At 40.8% G+C, this 16,769-nt stretch overlaps 1 protein-coding gene across 1 annotated transcript in view; it reads right to left on the bottom strand.

Annotated features, from left to right (window-relative positions):
* Positions 1 to 16,769, bottom strand: part of LOC148022049 (TCP-1/cpn60 chaperonin family protein) — a 47,100-nt gene that overhangs the window by 3,872 nt on the left and 26,459 nt on the right. Inside the window, exons 6-12 of the mRNA XM_087697648.1 lie at positions 15,390 to 15,458; positions 15,240 to 15,311; positions 15,040 to 15,113; positions 14,602 to 14,879; positions 14,057 to 14,441; positions 13,805 to 13,930; positions 13,583 to 13,687 (exon numbers count right to left, since the gene is read on the bottom strand). Coding sequence (XP_087553774.1) covers positions 13,583 to 13,687; positions 13,805 to 13,930; positions 14,057 to 14,441; positions 14,602 to 14,879; positions 15,040 to 15,113; positions 15,240 to 15,311; positions 15,390 to 15,458 — 1,109 coding nt within the window. The remainder of the gene's footprint in view (positions 1 to 13,582; positions 13,688 to 13,804; positions 13,931 to 14,056; positions 14,442 to 14,601; positions 14,880 to 15,039; positions 15,114 to 15,239; positions 15,312 to 15,389; positions 15,459 to 16,769) is intronic.

Consider the following 16,769-nt stretch of genomic DNA (forward strand, 5'->3'; position numbering starts at 1 on the left):
CCCTCCCCCTTGGGAAATAATAAAGCATGTGACTGAGTATCTTGTAGATATATAAGAATCCGCTTGGCAGCTTGACAATGTACTATCCATGGGCTATAGGCCTAGCTGTAAATTGCAACATCAGACATCTCTTTGCCATCATGCATGGACAGCTTGAGTGTGGGCTCTATAGCAAGGCACATAGACTTGCAATCTTGCATATTAAACGTATGCAAAAGCTTATCCACATAATCCGATTGTGACATGATGATGACATGCTAATTTTGGGTAAGTTGAACCCCCAAATAATAGTGTAAACAACCCATATCTCACATAGCAAAAGTATGTTTCAATTGAGCCTTGAAATCTGCAAGTTTATGCTTTTTTGGTCTGATGTGCAACATATCATCTACATATAGAACGATAACCGACATGTCCCCCCCTTCATTCTTGGTGTGATGCAATTGGACTATTTGTGAACCCAATGCTAAGCAAATAAGCATCAATCTTAGCATACCATGCACGAGGATCTTGCTTTAAACCATAAAGAGCTTTAGACAACTTGCAAACCATATGCTCTTTGCATTTCTCTACAAACCCTAGAGGTCGTGACACACAAATATCCTCATGAACACACCCATTCAAGAATGGTATCCGTCCAACTCATGTACCTTCCATCCATAATTTGCAACCATTGCAACAACACACCTAATTGTACTCATACCAGATTTAGGAGCAGATGTCTCCTCATAATCAATGCCCTTTTTTTGTGCATGCTACCAAACATGTTTTGTACGTGTCTATAGTACCATCAGCCTTGCGCTTTAGAATATAGACCCATTTGGTTCCAATGGCTTTCTCACCATGGGGCAAATCAACAAGATTCACGTATAATTGGTGGCAATAGAATCCAATTCTTCTTGCATAGTTTACATCCAATCTTCATCCTATTGGGCTTCTTCAAAGGAAGTAGACTTATTATCATCTAACAATGAGCTCATAAATGCATATTCATCATAAGAATCATCTACTTCCAAAAAATCAGCCAAATGAGTCCCCCCTACATGATGTGTTGCATGTCTAACAACCCTTCTAGTGCGCTAAGGTAAGGAAGCATCCATTTTACTCTCTTGGAGAGTCTACAACAACCATCTTGGGACAATTTTTGCTACATTTACAACAGCCTTCCTTGCTATACTGCATGTTCAACTCTTGGAGGCAAAGCATCATCAATTCCTAATGTTTGGGAGCATGTGGTGCAATAACAGCTTGCTGTAATAAATCTGTCCATCCATTTTCAATATGCTTGGACCCCAAAGAATGTGGCAGGAGACCTTCAAATGCATCACCATCTTGGGACTGTTTTTGCTACATTTACAACAGTCCTTCTTGTTGTACTGCATGTTCAACTATTGGAGGCAAAGTATCATCAAATTCCTAATGTTTGGGAGCATGAGCTGTAATAACAGCTTGCTGTAATAAATCTGTCCGGCCATTTTCAGCATGCTTGGACCCCAAAGAATGTGCTAGGAGACTTTCAAATGCATCACCCAAGTCATAGATGGCTAGCATTTCAAACTGATCATGTGAAAAGGCTGCATTTTCGGCAAAGATCACATCTCTACCAATAAACACTTTCTTTGTGCATGGCTCATACAAGCGATAGCCTTTCCTTTCCAAATTATAGCCAATAAAAATGCATTTTACACTAAAGTATTCTTGCCAATCCATGAGTGTGCAGTTCTTTCTTTCAACCACTCCATTTTGTTGAGGTGTCATCTTCACAATGGCTCGATGCATAATGCGATGCCTAGGTAAAAATGTCCGAAATGCACGAGACATATACTTTGCCCCCTCCCCCCAAAAAAATCCGTGCATAGAGTTTGCACCTTTAGACATATTTCTGCTTCCAATTTTGCACCCAACTGTTTGAAGTGCATAAATACATCCAATTTTGCATTCAAACCATAACCGAAGTGTATCCAGAGTAGTCATCGATAAATGTAACACAATACAAATGACCAATGAGTGCTCTCGTCTATATAGGACTACACGCGTGAAAGTGTATGAGTTGTATTTTCCAAATAGCACACACTACACCATCCTTCTTAAAGGGAAGCTTGTGTATTTTGCCAAGAATACAACCCTCACAAGCATGGGGAGATGGAGTATTCTAAGTCGGCAAAGCATTAACCATCTAACACCTCTAAAGAGTCATGAGGCTGCCAAAACTCATGTGACCATAGCAAACATGCCAAAGCTTTGCATCCGGCATGGGGACATAAGAGTGCTAACTGCCAGAGCATCATGAGAACGACACTCATACGTATCCAACAAAAATAGGTCCTTATACAAGGTACATGACAATCGAAGAGCATAGTCTCTCTCTCTATCTCTATTAATGCACTTGTCATCTTCAAAGATGACCCCAAATCCATGCTTATTAAAAGTTGAAATCAACAATAAGTTCTTTGTGATACCAAGCATAAACAAAACATCAAGAAGCATGAAATTCGAATCATCTAAAGTAGTGATCAATATTGAACCAATGCCATATACATCATAATTGTCGTTATTAGCACATGTAGCACACTTCTCTGCAAGGTTGATTGTAAAGATGTCAACAAGCACTTCCATGAAGTGATGTGCCTAGATGCCCCACTGTCAAAATACCACAAGTATGTTGCATTTCAGTAGCATTAAATGCACCATCAACCATGGATGTATCATGACTGCATGTCAAGAAAGTATAGTCCTCCTCTAAAAAGTTAGATTTAGTATCCCCATCCGAAGACCGACTAGCAGATGTCTCCTAAACAACCAAACCAAAGTCCTTTTTCTTCTCCTTGGCCAACCTTTTCTTGCATCATTAACGTAATGTCCTAGTTTCTTGCAATCGTGGCAATTTCCCTTTTTCTTTGTCTTCTCTGACTCTTGGGCAGCCTCCTTTGATTGTTGTGCGAATCAACCTTTTGTTGGTTTCTTACAAACTGGTTCACTTTGCCCTTTCCCTTATATTTAGAGAGCATGGCAATATCCCCTAACCTCATAGCAACATTTCTCCAAGTTCGTTCCTCTTGCAATAAGAGACCTTCCAACTCCACAAAAATAAGAGACTGTTGCACCCCCCTCAAAGATCAATTCAGCGAGGTGTGCAAACCAAGATAAGACTCAAGGAGTGAGTTCAGAATGACATTTATCATTTATGCATTCAAAATAACCTCATCAATCTTCAACAACTGCTCACGGATATCTTGCAAGTGTATGAGGTGATCAGTCAAGTTGTTAGCCTCAACCATATATGCATTAGCTAGTTCTCTTCGTAAGTAGAAGATTCTGAATTGACTAAAAACTACAAACATGCACTCCAAAATATCCCAAGTTTTGGAGGAGTTGCATCAGCATATATGAGGTATAATGGCTCTCTTCACTAACAAGTCTATCCATGACAAAGCCTATGCATCTTTCAAGTCCCATCTCCTCTAATCTGCTCTAGAAGGAGCAGGGACACCAACTACAGCAACTAGTAGAGCAACAAGCTATCCTCTAGCACCATGTTGAGATGTCTAAAGAGCAAGTTCACCCGATCTCAGTAAATCACATGTAACATAATCCCAGAGATCCTTTGCAACAAGAAGATTGTGCACCATAAAACTCCACAAAGGATTTGGTACCATCTAGCTTGTCCTCTTGTGTGAGGACTCCCAAAACGTTACTTTGATCTCAAGTTTCGTAATTTTGGCATTGCTACATTTTATGCACAAACTGAGCAGCCAAACACTTCCAAGCTAAAGTGTGAAGTGTACTCAACTAAGTACCAAAATCCAACCACACGATACTAAAGCAAATGCAAAACTGTCAAAACTAACTCTCTTCTTGAAAAATGTGCCCAAATTGCATAAACAATACCCAAATTGCAATTTACAGCAATTCAATGGTATAAAACTGCATAAGCCTCAATATGTGTGCCCAGCATTAAATGCAGCCACTTTGCCAAAAATCCCCAATTTTTCACTACAATTTCTAGATTTACTGAAATTTCATAGTCCAACGTTACGTAAACAACAAAATAATGTTGTTCCTATTAGCAGAGTATTTGTCAGCTTATGTGTGAGTCTGAGCTTGATCTAGGCTGGGCATTTTTATTAGGTATTTTAGGTTTTTTCTGGTGTGGCATTTTATGCCAGTGGAGCATTTTTATGCACCAGTCGGCCAACATTAATGCTGTCCGACCAGCATTATTGTTCCCCACTTTTTCAGCCTATTTATACTTAGTGCTCCTCCTCAGTCAGTATCATCATCTTCACCATCTGCAGATTCTGTGGAGAGAGGAGCCAGAGCCAGTGCCAGTGCCAGTGCCCACGCAGCCAATGACTCACTGTTGTATGCGACTGTCTCGTGTTCAGATATTTGGATTCCATTTCCCGTGCATACATCTAAGTTCTCATCTGTATCGTGTTCTTTTCTTTTCTCTTTTTGTCTTGTGTTTCAGCAGTTTATTTCAGCACATGTTTATGCTTCCACCGCTGCTCCACTTCTGGCATGGTATCAATTTTCAGGATGTGTGTTTCTGCTGTGTTTTATTACTGATTTCAGGACTGTTTTGTACCCCTGCTGATCAAACGACTACTGTGGCAGCTAGGCGACCTGTTTTGGGGCTGTTTTCAGCCTGCGTTTTTTGCAGTTTTGCCATTGCCTGCTGCCTACGCACCCTCTACTGCCTACGTTTTTCATCTGCAGCTGCTGGCGACAGTTTTCTACCTTTTTTCTGCAGTTTACAGCCTGCGTTTTGCTGATTCAGCATCTCGCGTGGCTAGGTGACTGTTAATTCAGGCCGTTTTTGCTGTTTTTGGCAGTTTTTGACTGATTTTTTGACTTTTTGCAGCAGATTTTGTCTTCTATTGATTAGATTTTGGGTTATATTGCATGTGAACTCTCATTTTCTGCAATCTGTGCTTGTGTTTTGGCTGTGTTTCCTCTCTAAATTCCATCTCTTCTCTACTTCTCTTCTTATCCTCTCCATATGGCTCCTCCGTGCACTTCCACTGATGATAAGTTACATGGACCTGATTATCTCACATGGAGTGCTGTCATGAAAGCTTGGTTTGTGCAAAAGATGGTACATCGTCTGTGGAGCTCTTCCTCGACCTCTCCGTCCTTTTCCTCCTCCTGAAGACTTTGATGAGAACAACCATGAGGAAGGGGTGCTCACATGGGACTCGGACGATGCCCGTACTTACTCGGCGTTGCTTCGGTGTATTTCTAAAGCGGTCTTACCGGCGGTTACCTCCTGTAGGACATCTCCTGAAGTATGGCAGAAGTTGCAGTAGATGTACGAGGCACCTTCCACCATGCGGGCAGTCACACTTTATGGCCAGCTCCAGCAAATGAAGTTTGAGCCGAAAGATACTATTCAGTCTTTTCTTCTTCGTGTTACGTAGGTACAGGACCAGCTTCGGCACATGCAATCTGCTCTTCCCGAGGCGCATCTCGTCGGGATGGTCCTCTACAAGCTCCCCCCGGAGTTTGATGGAGTGGCCAATGCTTTGCGGGCGCAGACATCATCGACTCCTGTCAGTTTTACACATATGACCTCAATGCTTCTTGAGCATGAGATATCCTTGAGATTACAAGGGCGGCTTCCGGCACATTATGGAGGCGAGGCTTATGTAGCTTTAGAGAGGGGTGACGGGAAGAAGAAGTCCAAGGCCCAGTGTTACCACTGTGGCAAGAAGGGACATTTGCCGAAGGACTGCAAGACGTTAGCGGCTTCCAGGAAGGAGCAGAAGACAAAGCGGAATGTTGACTCTACCGATGAGTCCTCTCCTTCATCAGACTCCGACTCAAATCCTCCGACCAAGGTGAAGTCCAAGGCGCGGAAGGGATCCTCTTCTTTGGATCGCGGGAAGGGCTTGGTGGCCCCTTCCTCGGCTGCTTTCTAGTGGTGGTGATGAGGTCATCCCTCACGACTCTCTTGTGCTGTGAGCGGGTGTTCAGATGGGACAGCCGCGCCTCATCTATACTTTTATACAGGTGCACATGTTCCAGAGAGGGACGTCCCTGACGCATCGACTTCAATCTGGCGGAATCAAATCTTGGAGCTGGGATTGACATCTAGGTTCATGATAAGTTGGTTATCTGACAAAGAGCGGGAGGCTTTCGTCTGGAGCTCACATGAGGGGACGCTTTGGCGGTCTGGCCAAAGGCGGGGAATCCATGGTCACCTATGTTCAGGGGCATTTTTGACAGGATGGTCTTGTATGCTACTGCGAGACATTGATGATAGACACAGAGACATGCTATGATCTTCTCTATTTTCAGGTGTTTGGTACGATCAACATCGACATCAAGTTCTCTCCGAGGCACCTTGGTGGTGGCTTGATCACCCACTTTTTGGGTATCCATGGTTCTACTTGGTGGTTCTATGTTATATAGTTTCTGATTCCCTTTTCATTGTACTATTGTATTGTATCAGATCACCCATGATCTGAGAGAGGGTATTAGCAGAGTATTTGTCAGCTCATATGTGAGTCTGAGCTTGATCTGGGCTGGGCATTTTTATTAGGTATTTTAGGTTTTTTCTGGTGTGGCATTTTATGCCAGTGGAGCATTTTTATGCACCAGTCGGCCAGCATTAATGCTGTCCGACCAACATTAATGCTCCCCACTTTTTCAGCCTATTTATACTCAGTGCTCCTCCTCAGTTAGTATCATCATCTTCACCATCTGCAGACTCTGTGGAGAGAGGAGCCAGAGCCAGTGCCAATGCCAGTGCCCACGCAGCCAGTGACTCACTGTTGTATGCGACTGTCTCGTGTTCAAATATTTGGATTCCATTTCCCGTGCATACATCTGAGTTCTCATCTGTATCGTGTTCTTTTCTTTTCTCTTTTTGTCTTGTGTTTCAGCAGTTTATTTCAGCACATGTTTATGCTTCCACCGCTGCTCCACTTCTGACAGTTCCAACACTTGTCCAATGCATTGGGATACCAACCACGCAAAAGCCCCAAATCTCAGTGAAAATTTTCTAAGAACTTTTAGAGATTTATAATTACAGCCTAAAAATCTGATGGAGTGTCACCTCGAGATAAATGTCCACAACAACCAATACTTCAAGAAACCACCAAAATGCATGCCAGAGTCAAGAATCAAACAAGCCCCATATTTCTTGCACTAATGTTGAAGAAATTATGCAATCTTAGCAATTTTGGTGGAGATTCACACAAGGGAGCTCGAATTGATTAAAACCCCAGATTTTCTTTAAAACATTTAGACATTGGAAAAGTTGATCAAAAACCCCCAAATTTCCTAATACGAAGTATGAGATATTGAAACTTCCTTTGAAATTGAGCATGAGATGAGCAAGATGGATGAGAATTTGCAAAAAGATTTGAAAACTGCCAAATGTAAAAATTAGAGTTTTAGCATGTTTTTCAAAATCTGCAAAAAATAGCGAGCAAGGCAAAGAAAATGGTAAGCCTGAAAAAATTGTGGGTAGGGCTGAGAGAGGCTGTGTGTGCAAGGCTATGCATGACTACATATGGGACTGTGTTCATGCTGAAAACAGTAGCAGTATCTTCTCCAAAACAACTTCTCTTTCAAAACAGCAACTCTTCTTTCTTTGTCAGTTGAGTGGACTTCCCGTGGGTGACACCAGTTGAGTGGTGGCAAGACGAAACCCACATGTCTAGCTTTGATACCAACTATTGGAAATGGAAAAAGACAAAGAGAGTAAACACAAGACAACAAGCAAGATTGGGCAACACTTCCACACTCAAAAGATGCAAATACTAGAATGATAGAATGAAAGTACAATAGCTCTTAAGTTAGACCTATCCCTAACTCACCTAGAGTTAAGAGTCTAGTATCACTACTTTTAAAATCCTAGACACGCTAAATTTTGACAATTTAGTAAGTGTTCTCGCCACATAAACTACATTGGGCATTGCCCATAATTGACCAAAGCAACAAAGAAACGTGTTTCTTTGCTTTTGAAACTTACAAACTTTTCTTAAAGTAACAAACGTTTCTTTGCATAACAAACATGGACTTTTTTTCCAAAACAATTAAGCAAACCAAAAAAAAACTTCATTTCTCTCATAGACATTCTCTTTGTGTGATATGAATAAATCATGATGTTTGAGATCTAAATCAGAGTATAGCTTGTCCAAAGACTAAACTTTTACATAAGTCAATAATGCAACCTGGATGTGTAACATATTATTCTCTAATTGAATCTAATCTATCATGTTTTATCACTTATGCTCAATCGGCCTCTTTTTTTTTCAAGGGGAAAGGGGGCGAGATTTAGGGTTTGTTGAGAGAAAGAGAGAGAGAGGGGGGGGGGGGGGGGGGGGGGGGGGGGGGAAGGGCTCCCCATAATATTCCATTGCCTCAGCAATTCTTTGCATTGCTACTACCAACCCCCTTTTTCTGATTGTAGATGTAAACATGGATTCTATTGATCAGCTTGCACATGGACTATGTTGATCCAATTGTTGCCACTTTGAGTCTAGACATGGACATATAAGAAGATATGGTGGAAGACATGGTGCCCTGCAAATGACGAGATGGCTTTGTCCCCTCATGTTCACACATCTGTCAAATGCAATAAGCATCTTAATGCCAAACTTCCTACTACTCCTGAGGCCCCTAACCAAGGTAATTCTCCACCTCGCTCTAATGCTCAGATGGCTACAATTGCTCAAGTTTGTGAATACTCTTTTAGAGGAATATGTCGAGGATAACCAGTGACTAGCCCTGCATGTGTAGAGAAGAAGATTTTGGATATACAAGTGCATATTTAAAAGATTCTTTGCTCCTTTTTTGCTTTTCACAAGCGAAACGTTATTTTGTTCTTCATCAATCAAATTCCCATGCTTGCCAAGATCCATCGATGACTGACATCTATCTCAAGATGAGGATTTTGCCAACCTATAATCAATTGTCTGATGGTCAATAAAATGAGCATTGTGCTCTCAAAAATAGATTTGATTTTATGCACAATAACCTATATATAACAAAGTAATAGACTATGCCTGAAAGGCATGCACCCCCATATGCAATGCATGAAGGCATAGATGCTACAATAAAAGCACCGGAGACTTTCTCTTATTATGGCCAATTTTGAGGCAAGATATAGGTACATACATGCACACATGCATGAATTGTCAAAGAGCTAACTATGGCACACAAAGATATTAAGATTGTTACATCTCAATCCATCTTCTAGATCATAGCAAGGTATCGATGATAGAGATCCGAGAATGACTAGTTAATTTTGAAGAGGAAGTTTTGAGAATATGGTGACTATGAAGCCAGCCTTCCTTCTTGGAATGGGTGGTGATAACCTGATTTAAGAGTTATTTCAGCAATAAATAAATGCACATAAAATAAAATACACACTTTACCATAACATTCTTGGACAGTAGACACCCTCTTGGCTCCAAAATTGGCGCCCCTTGCAGTATTTCTTTAGCTTTCATTCAATTGGAAGGAGTACAACTCGAGATTCTTCAATCTCCTCTGCTAACCAATTGCTCTTGCTGTCATAAATGACCAGCAAGACTTTTGGGTCATTTGCCCCTTAATTCACCCAGGACTTCTTCTCCAATTTGACCCTTGGCTGGCCAAATGCTGCCCTAAATCAATTCGGGATGGGCTGGCTCCTGAAATCCCTTGATAATCTTCAATTATCAGCTGCTGATTTTAATCCCTTGAGCCTTCAATCTCTAGCACGGATCCCAAGGTGGCTGCTAAACCCTAATTTCTGGCGTAAATTAGGGTTTACTGCAGAAATTACAGATCAGCCCACCAAAAATGGCTGAAATCTCCTCCAAATGGCTGACAATGGCTGAGCATAGGCTGAAGGAGATGAGAGAATGCTGTAGAGAGAGAAAATTCTGAGATTTGTTGCGAAGAACTGATCAAAATCAGCTGCTGCCCTGCTGTGCCAGCCCCAAACGGATGCACCAACAACAATAGGAGCATCAAAGACTACGATCTTTAGGAGAAAGTGCATCAGCAACAATTGTCAGCTTCCCAAGGTCAAGAATATGCAATCTCCATCACCAAAATGGTCTCTAATGGCTGGAAATTGACCCCAAAAGTTGGCAGCAACAATCCAATACCTCTTCCCAACAGCTCCAAAATGAAAAAACGAGATTTCCCTCTCCCTTCAGCCCTATTTAGCCTTTTCCCCATTTGCATGGGAAAGTTTTGCCAAGTGGCAGCTTTCTTAATCCATTTACAGCAATTTCCAACCATTTAATTAATTTTCAGAATTAATTAATTCTGAAAATTAATTCAACCCTTAATCCATGTCCAAAAAATTAACCTTGCCCATCCAAAAAATTAATTGGCTAGGCCATTTGCAACCCAAAGTGGTCCCATGCATTAATTGACCCTTGAACAAGCATTAATCCATTAATTAATGCCTAGTCCCTAGTGTCGCCACTGACACTTAATGGCCAATTAATGGTCTTAGGGGCAAACTGACACCAAAATTCACCTAAAATCTAACAAGTGTAACTTGTTACAACTTTTGACTTTAACACCCATCTTTTTCACATGGTCCTTTGGCTTTCAATTGTGAAAAAGTAGCTTGCACCTCACATGTGCAACACATGTGCATCTTTTAATTGCACATTTGATTAATCCTTTAATCAAATGCCAATTAAACATAAGCAAAGCATCAAATTTTCACATCCTTGTGACAAACTACTTTGAAGTTCTCGTCGTCCTCCGCAAAGAAATGGATACTCAAATGAGGCAAATTCCATTTTTTCAATCTCCTTAAATACTCTATTTGAGCATAAGACCAAATGGAAACAATATTTGTTTCTGATAGCATTATCTACAACAATGTTGTCTATAGTTCCACGAGCAAGGCACCATTTGACAAAGTTGAAGCAAGACAAAAAGTTCCATCTATCTCACATACTAAAGACGTGATATTTGAGGTAGATAAGTAAGAGAAAAGTTTGGACCAAGCTTACAAGAAGGTTAAGCTCACTCTCCAAAGTCACAAGAAAAGCAAAACAGAGTTGCAAATCATTATGGCAAAAAGCTTGAGTAGCAAAGGGTGATTGGATGAAGGATAAAGAGTATATATTTCCTTACTTATGTGTGAAATATTATCGACCTTTTTAAATGATAAAGAGAATCAATTATACGACTAACAAGTTAAAATAAACAAATCATTAGAGGATCCATAATACATAAGTCGTTTGACTCTCTCAAGGTGATGTGCGAAAGGATATCTCATGAGATTCAACTTGACATTGAGTTGAGGAACTAGATGAGATGATGTTTCTCAACCAGTTCTTGGCACATAAGAAAAAGAAGATAAAGGGTAAAGTTTTGTATTGCTATTTGGAGAAGTTTCAAAAGTATTCACTAATGGATGGAGGCAAGTAGCACCTCCATTCCCTTCGTACAAATGGGCTTAGAGATCTAGAAGCCACTTGATGATACTTGATAGTATATTTGCTTTGGGACTTCTATATTAAGTGATGTACATTCCGGGGGGGTGGCGGCTTAAGTAGTAGTTTATGTCACCAAGATGTGTTATTTCCAACTCAAGGTTCACATGTGATTAACTCCTAGATCTTTGGATAAGGAAGACCTTGCATAAACTGTGTAGGACATGGACAGGTCTATTTGCACCTAAATTTGAGGCAGGGGTTCAATAGTGAGAGCCACATAATTATGTATTATTTATTTGATGTGCAAATGGATAGTGCACGTTTGAATAATTTGGAGCTTTTTAAATCTTACTATGAAAAGTTTCACTAAATGAGCACTTGACTACAGTTTGGTCCTGGGACACTTGAATATAGTATATCTAATGTTTTCAACAAATGCTTTTAAGGCATAAATGTGAGTAAAGGCTAATTGTGGAACTTTTGTATGAGTGGGGGATCAGTTTTCAGCAATCATAACACTTGGGAGAAAGAGGGTTGCAACTTTTCTAGCAATCATGGGGGAGTAGAAGTCATGGCTGTCATACGTGCATCAGCAGCACCTTCTTTCTCCTGCAGTGTCATCAAGAACCCGATGTACTCTCTCTTTTGTGCACAAGGAACAAGACAGGACTGGACTGAACAGTATCATACTGGGCTGAATTGAAGTGTCTGGCCCTAGCAATCTCAGCAGTCCTGTCTAGGGTTGCGTGCAAGCTGTGTGCAGCACTCTCTCAAAAGGGCACAGAGTTTGTTGTAGGCAGCAGTCTTGGGAATCTAATTGTCAAAGTTGGGACGAGACACAAGAAAATTCCCAGCACATAAAAGGCCCTTACTGCCCAATATGCCACATGACCCAAAAACAAAAGTCCATACTCTTATCCTTTATGTTTGCCTTGACATAGTAAGGGATTCCTTGGCTGCCAGATCTACCAAAGTCACTAAATCTTTGCAAGACCGGCAACACCTTCTGAGGGCCCTCTTCCCCTACCACCTACATCACCTTCCTAAAGAAACTTGCTCACTTCCATCACATCTAAGATCACTAAGATCTGCTCTCAATCCCCATGCCAAAGCTTGTGCACCCAATATGTGACCTTTCTACTCTCATATATAAGATTAATCAATCAAAACCACAAGTCAGAGGACAATAAAAATGCAGCTTGAGAGAGGATAAAGCAAGCATGGTCTGAGAGAGTAATTTAAATGCTTACAAGCTGCCCCATCCATATCAAGGCACTCCAGACTGCCACCTAGCCACCCTCCTACAATAGGAGGGATCTCTCCCAAAAGACCTCATACTCCAATTGCAAGACCATCAAACTCGGGTCCTCTCCCCCACTGATCCTCCAAGGACTCAAGATTTTTGAAATCATCTCCAAAAGTACACAAGTCCTCAAAAAGGCTTGTCATAATAGCAGACCAAGACAATACCCTAGCTTGCATCTCCATAAGGGTGTAGGTACTTAGAACTCCAATGCAAGAGGCTCCATTGTCCCAAGAAACTCATGGTGCACCCAACATAACAAACCATGGCTTTTAACATAAGAGAGGAGGGAAGTAAAAATTACTACTCCCAGTACATGGAAAAATTATCACCGAGGAGTGTCTTTTAGTCCTTTGCCTCTAGGAAGCAAGAGAGCTATGCTTTCATGGACCACCGCCCAACTATAGCAAAAGGCGAACTATAGTGCCACAGCATCCAGCAAAGCACGGTGAACACTCATAGGGAACCTGCAAAGCAGTTGGACAGACAGGCCAATATAAAAAAGCTGGTGATCTGGAGATTTTACAATGACACATGACTGCAGGTTTAGAGGCTAGTACCCACCTTTCCAGACTTGAAGCACATAACGTGATTCCCATAGCATTCACTTGAACCAAGCTCTATTAACTCCAAACTGTTTAGAGAACTTTCACTTAATTAGTGAGAAGGTCCTTGCCAGATATACTTGATAATTCCAGTTTACAACCTCCACGCACAACTCATGAGAATGGTAAAGGCTGCTGTTGTCAAATCTCCTGTGATCTTCAAACTGTAACTGACTTCCAGAAGTAACCAAACTATATCTTACTGATGGCCAGCAACTACTAAACTACAAAGCAAGCAAACAAGTTACACAAAGACTTTATGCAGCTACCTTTGCTTGCAGAGCTGTCATTGTTCTGATAACGTTCACTCCACAGTTTTGTGCCAATGTCCTCGGAATAACTTCAAAAGCACGGGCAACAGCCTCATATGGCCACTGTTCAAGACCAAACGGTCAGTTTGGGCAAATTGCAAGGAAGATTGAACAAATTAAATATGCCTTGGAAAATTCTTTAGTCTCTACCAAGAAAACTGGAAAAGCAAGAAAGAAAACCTTCTCAACGCCCTCCACAAAGGAGCTCTTCTGCTTCAAACTTGCCGAAACAGCCATCTCTGCTGCTCCACCCCCAGGGACAAGTTTTGGATTTTTTATCATGTTCCGTGCAACACACATCGCATCCTGTATAAGATGCACAGTTAGAGGACAATGGAAGGGCACAGAACCTATATAATGGAAAGTAATACATAAAATTGCTCACAAAATTCTTCCTACAAGCAAAATTCAAGGTAAGTCTTGCAAGGCAACCTGCAAATTCCTTTCAACTTCATTGAGCAGGTCTTTACTTGCTCCTCGTAAGAGAACGGTGCAGGCCTTAGGGTCCTTGCATTCTGTGATGAAGGCAAAAAACTCGTCCCCTATTTTCTTTACTTCGAACAATCCAGCACCTGTTCCAACATCAGACTCTTGCAACTCCTCAGGGCGATTGACAATGACAGCTCCACAAGCTTTCGCAATTCTGTTATTGTCAGTTTTCCGTACTCTTCGAATTGCACTTATATTATTTTTACTTAAGTGGTGGCAGGCAAGGTCGCTGATTCCTTTCTCAGTTATGACCAAGTCTGGTTTCAAACTAGCGATCTGTGTACAGAGGTTCAATATATACTCTTCTTCCATTTTCAGAAGTTTGTGCCTGCAATTTGGAAGTTTGTATAATTCATTATGCTGATCCAAATTGCTGACATTCCTAAAGTGATCCAAGTTCTTCCGACCAGTTTGAAGCTGTAGATACAGCCCCTTTGCATCAAAAATAAAGACAATTGAATGCTAGTAGCAAAAGAATTTTCACCAACCAGTCATCTTCATTCATCAGTTCAGCATTTGTCATATTCTCGCCCTTCTTGTACTCGAGAGGGCAATCCAGGAGAATGATTCTTGGGTTGATGATTTTACGCCTCATTTTGCCCGGTGTTACAACATCCTTATTGAACATTACCCCTCTTAAAACTTTGGAGTCATCAAGTTGCCCACCAGGAACTTTCTCAACTTTGATATACTTCTTAATATCAACCTCATGCAGGCCATTTCCCAGATCTGTCGACACTAGCGTAGTTGCATCTATTGCTAGATCCTGAATAGTCAGAATCAGCATGAAATTAGCCATATCCTTCACCATAAATGATAAATGAGCACCAAACCTCTAAAATTGGGAAAAATAGGAGGAGCAAAGCATTAAAACCCAGCAGTCTCTGAAAGAATGATTTTTGTGCACATAAAAGAAGAGCACGTACAGCAATCAATGTTCCAAATTGTCCTGTGAACTTTGTGCCAATGCAACTCTTGACAATATTCAGCATCATTTTACCTGTATTGAAAAAGAAAATGATATTTCCAGTTAAAATGCATAGTGTAATACTTTACAAAGTGGAAACTGCAACAGAGGAGCTTTATATCTGTGTTCCAGAATGGTGGAAAACAGAAATACACTTACGATCACTTATATCAATGGGAAAAGCAAGCTCATCCAAGGCTGCTATTGCATCCTCCAAAGCCTTATTATAGGCTGCACATATTAATTCACTGTAAGCATCAGTTAAATTGGTTGAAATCGCAACAGCAGACCTTCTGGAAAGATCTTTACCTCTACAGATAACAGTAGGATGGTAGCTCTTCTCAATGAAAGATTCTGCCATATAAAGCATCTCACCAGCTGCAACATGGACAGAGAGAAAAACACCATTTGTAAAAGTGAAAATCATTACCAAGCCAAAACATCAGCACCAAGCTAATAGAATCTCAATTTTTTAAGTAGAGCTCTATATCGGGACATAAAATGGTGCAATTACTTCCAAAGTATACTTCAGCAAACTTATATCACAAGCCTTAAATAGATAAACTGGCAAATATCAACTGAATCGCATCAATTACAGGCTCTCAAAGTTCAAATATCAAACTAATGGCCACAAATGAATTGATGGCATGCAAACCTAACAAAATATCACCAAACACCATAGTTGCCTGGAGTTTCGGAAACGGCAAAAAGGATACGCGTTTTCAAGTCGCCAAACAAGGTTTCAGCCTGGGCCCGAAATGGAGAAATGGGAAAACAAGAACCCAAATAATATAGATTTAAATATAAATATAAATATACTTAGTGTGTGAGAGTGCACATGAGTGTGTGAGTGTAGTTGTGCTATATTGTACAAGATACTACTTTAGCCTTTACATAATTAGAAGCTTACATTGTCAGGCATACCCATTACACTCACTATTTTGTAGCTACTAGTCAGTAAGAGTTGAGCCTCAAGAGTTAGAACATTCATAGTTATGCAAATCTTATGTGTGACTCCATGCATCCCCTCATTAAAGATGGCTTCAATGAGAGAGACAAGCATGCAATAAAAGTAGAATCTGAAGGCTGTAAACAAAAGCTGAAGCTAAAACACATTTGGCTATTGGCTAAAAACAAAAAACATAGATGAGTAAAGTTCAAGTCCCTCCCCGCCCCACAAACAGGCCAGGACCACAACCCCCAAGAAACAAAGCAAAACCCTTTTTTTTTTGGGGGGAAAACTCCAAAGAAAAGGATGGGACCAAAACATTTCAGTCCATTTCACATTTCCATTTCAGGGGTTTAAAATGCCATTTTGGAAAACTATGCCAAACATTCAAGATTATCTGCACTCAAAATCTCCAACATAATTATCCCTAAGAGCCTCAGATATTTAGGCCCAATTTGTCAGAGTGAAGCAATGCGGAAGCGAATGATCAAGACAAAGAGTGAAGAGAGAGAAAGAGATAGTGAAACGCAGAAAATCTGCAGTGAAGAATGCCGTATAAGGATACAGAATTATAACGGGTGCAGAGAGAATATCTGCGTATGTCTCCTCCTCAAAGATCTCGGTCTCCATCAACCTCAAGGGCAATCTCCACGGTTTGCAACTTGAAATCTGTGAGACAACTAGCTGAGACTGCTGGAGACAAAGCCTATAAATAGGCTGAAAATAATGGCCAAAAGAAT

Source organism: Lygodium microphyllum, chromosome 17 (genome assembly GCF_053477565.2).
Source record: "Lygodium microphyllum isolate KBCC chromosome 17, Lygodium_microphyllum_v1.1.10, whole genome shotgun sequence".
Taxonomy (NCBI): domain Eukaryota; kingdom Viridiplantae; phylum Streptophyta; class Polypodiopsida; order Schizaeales; family Lygodiaceae; genus Lygodium; species Lygodium microphyllum.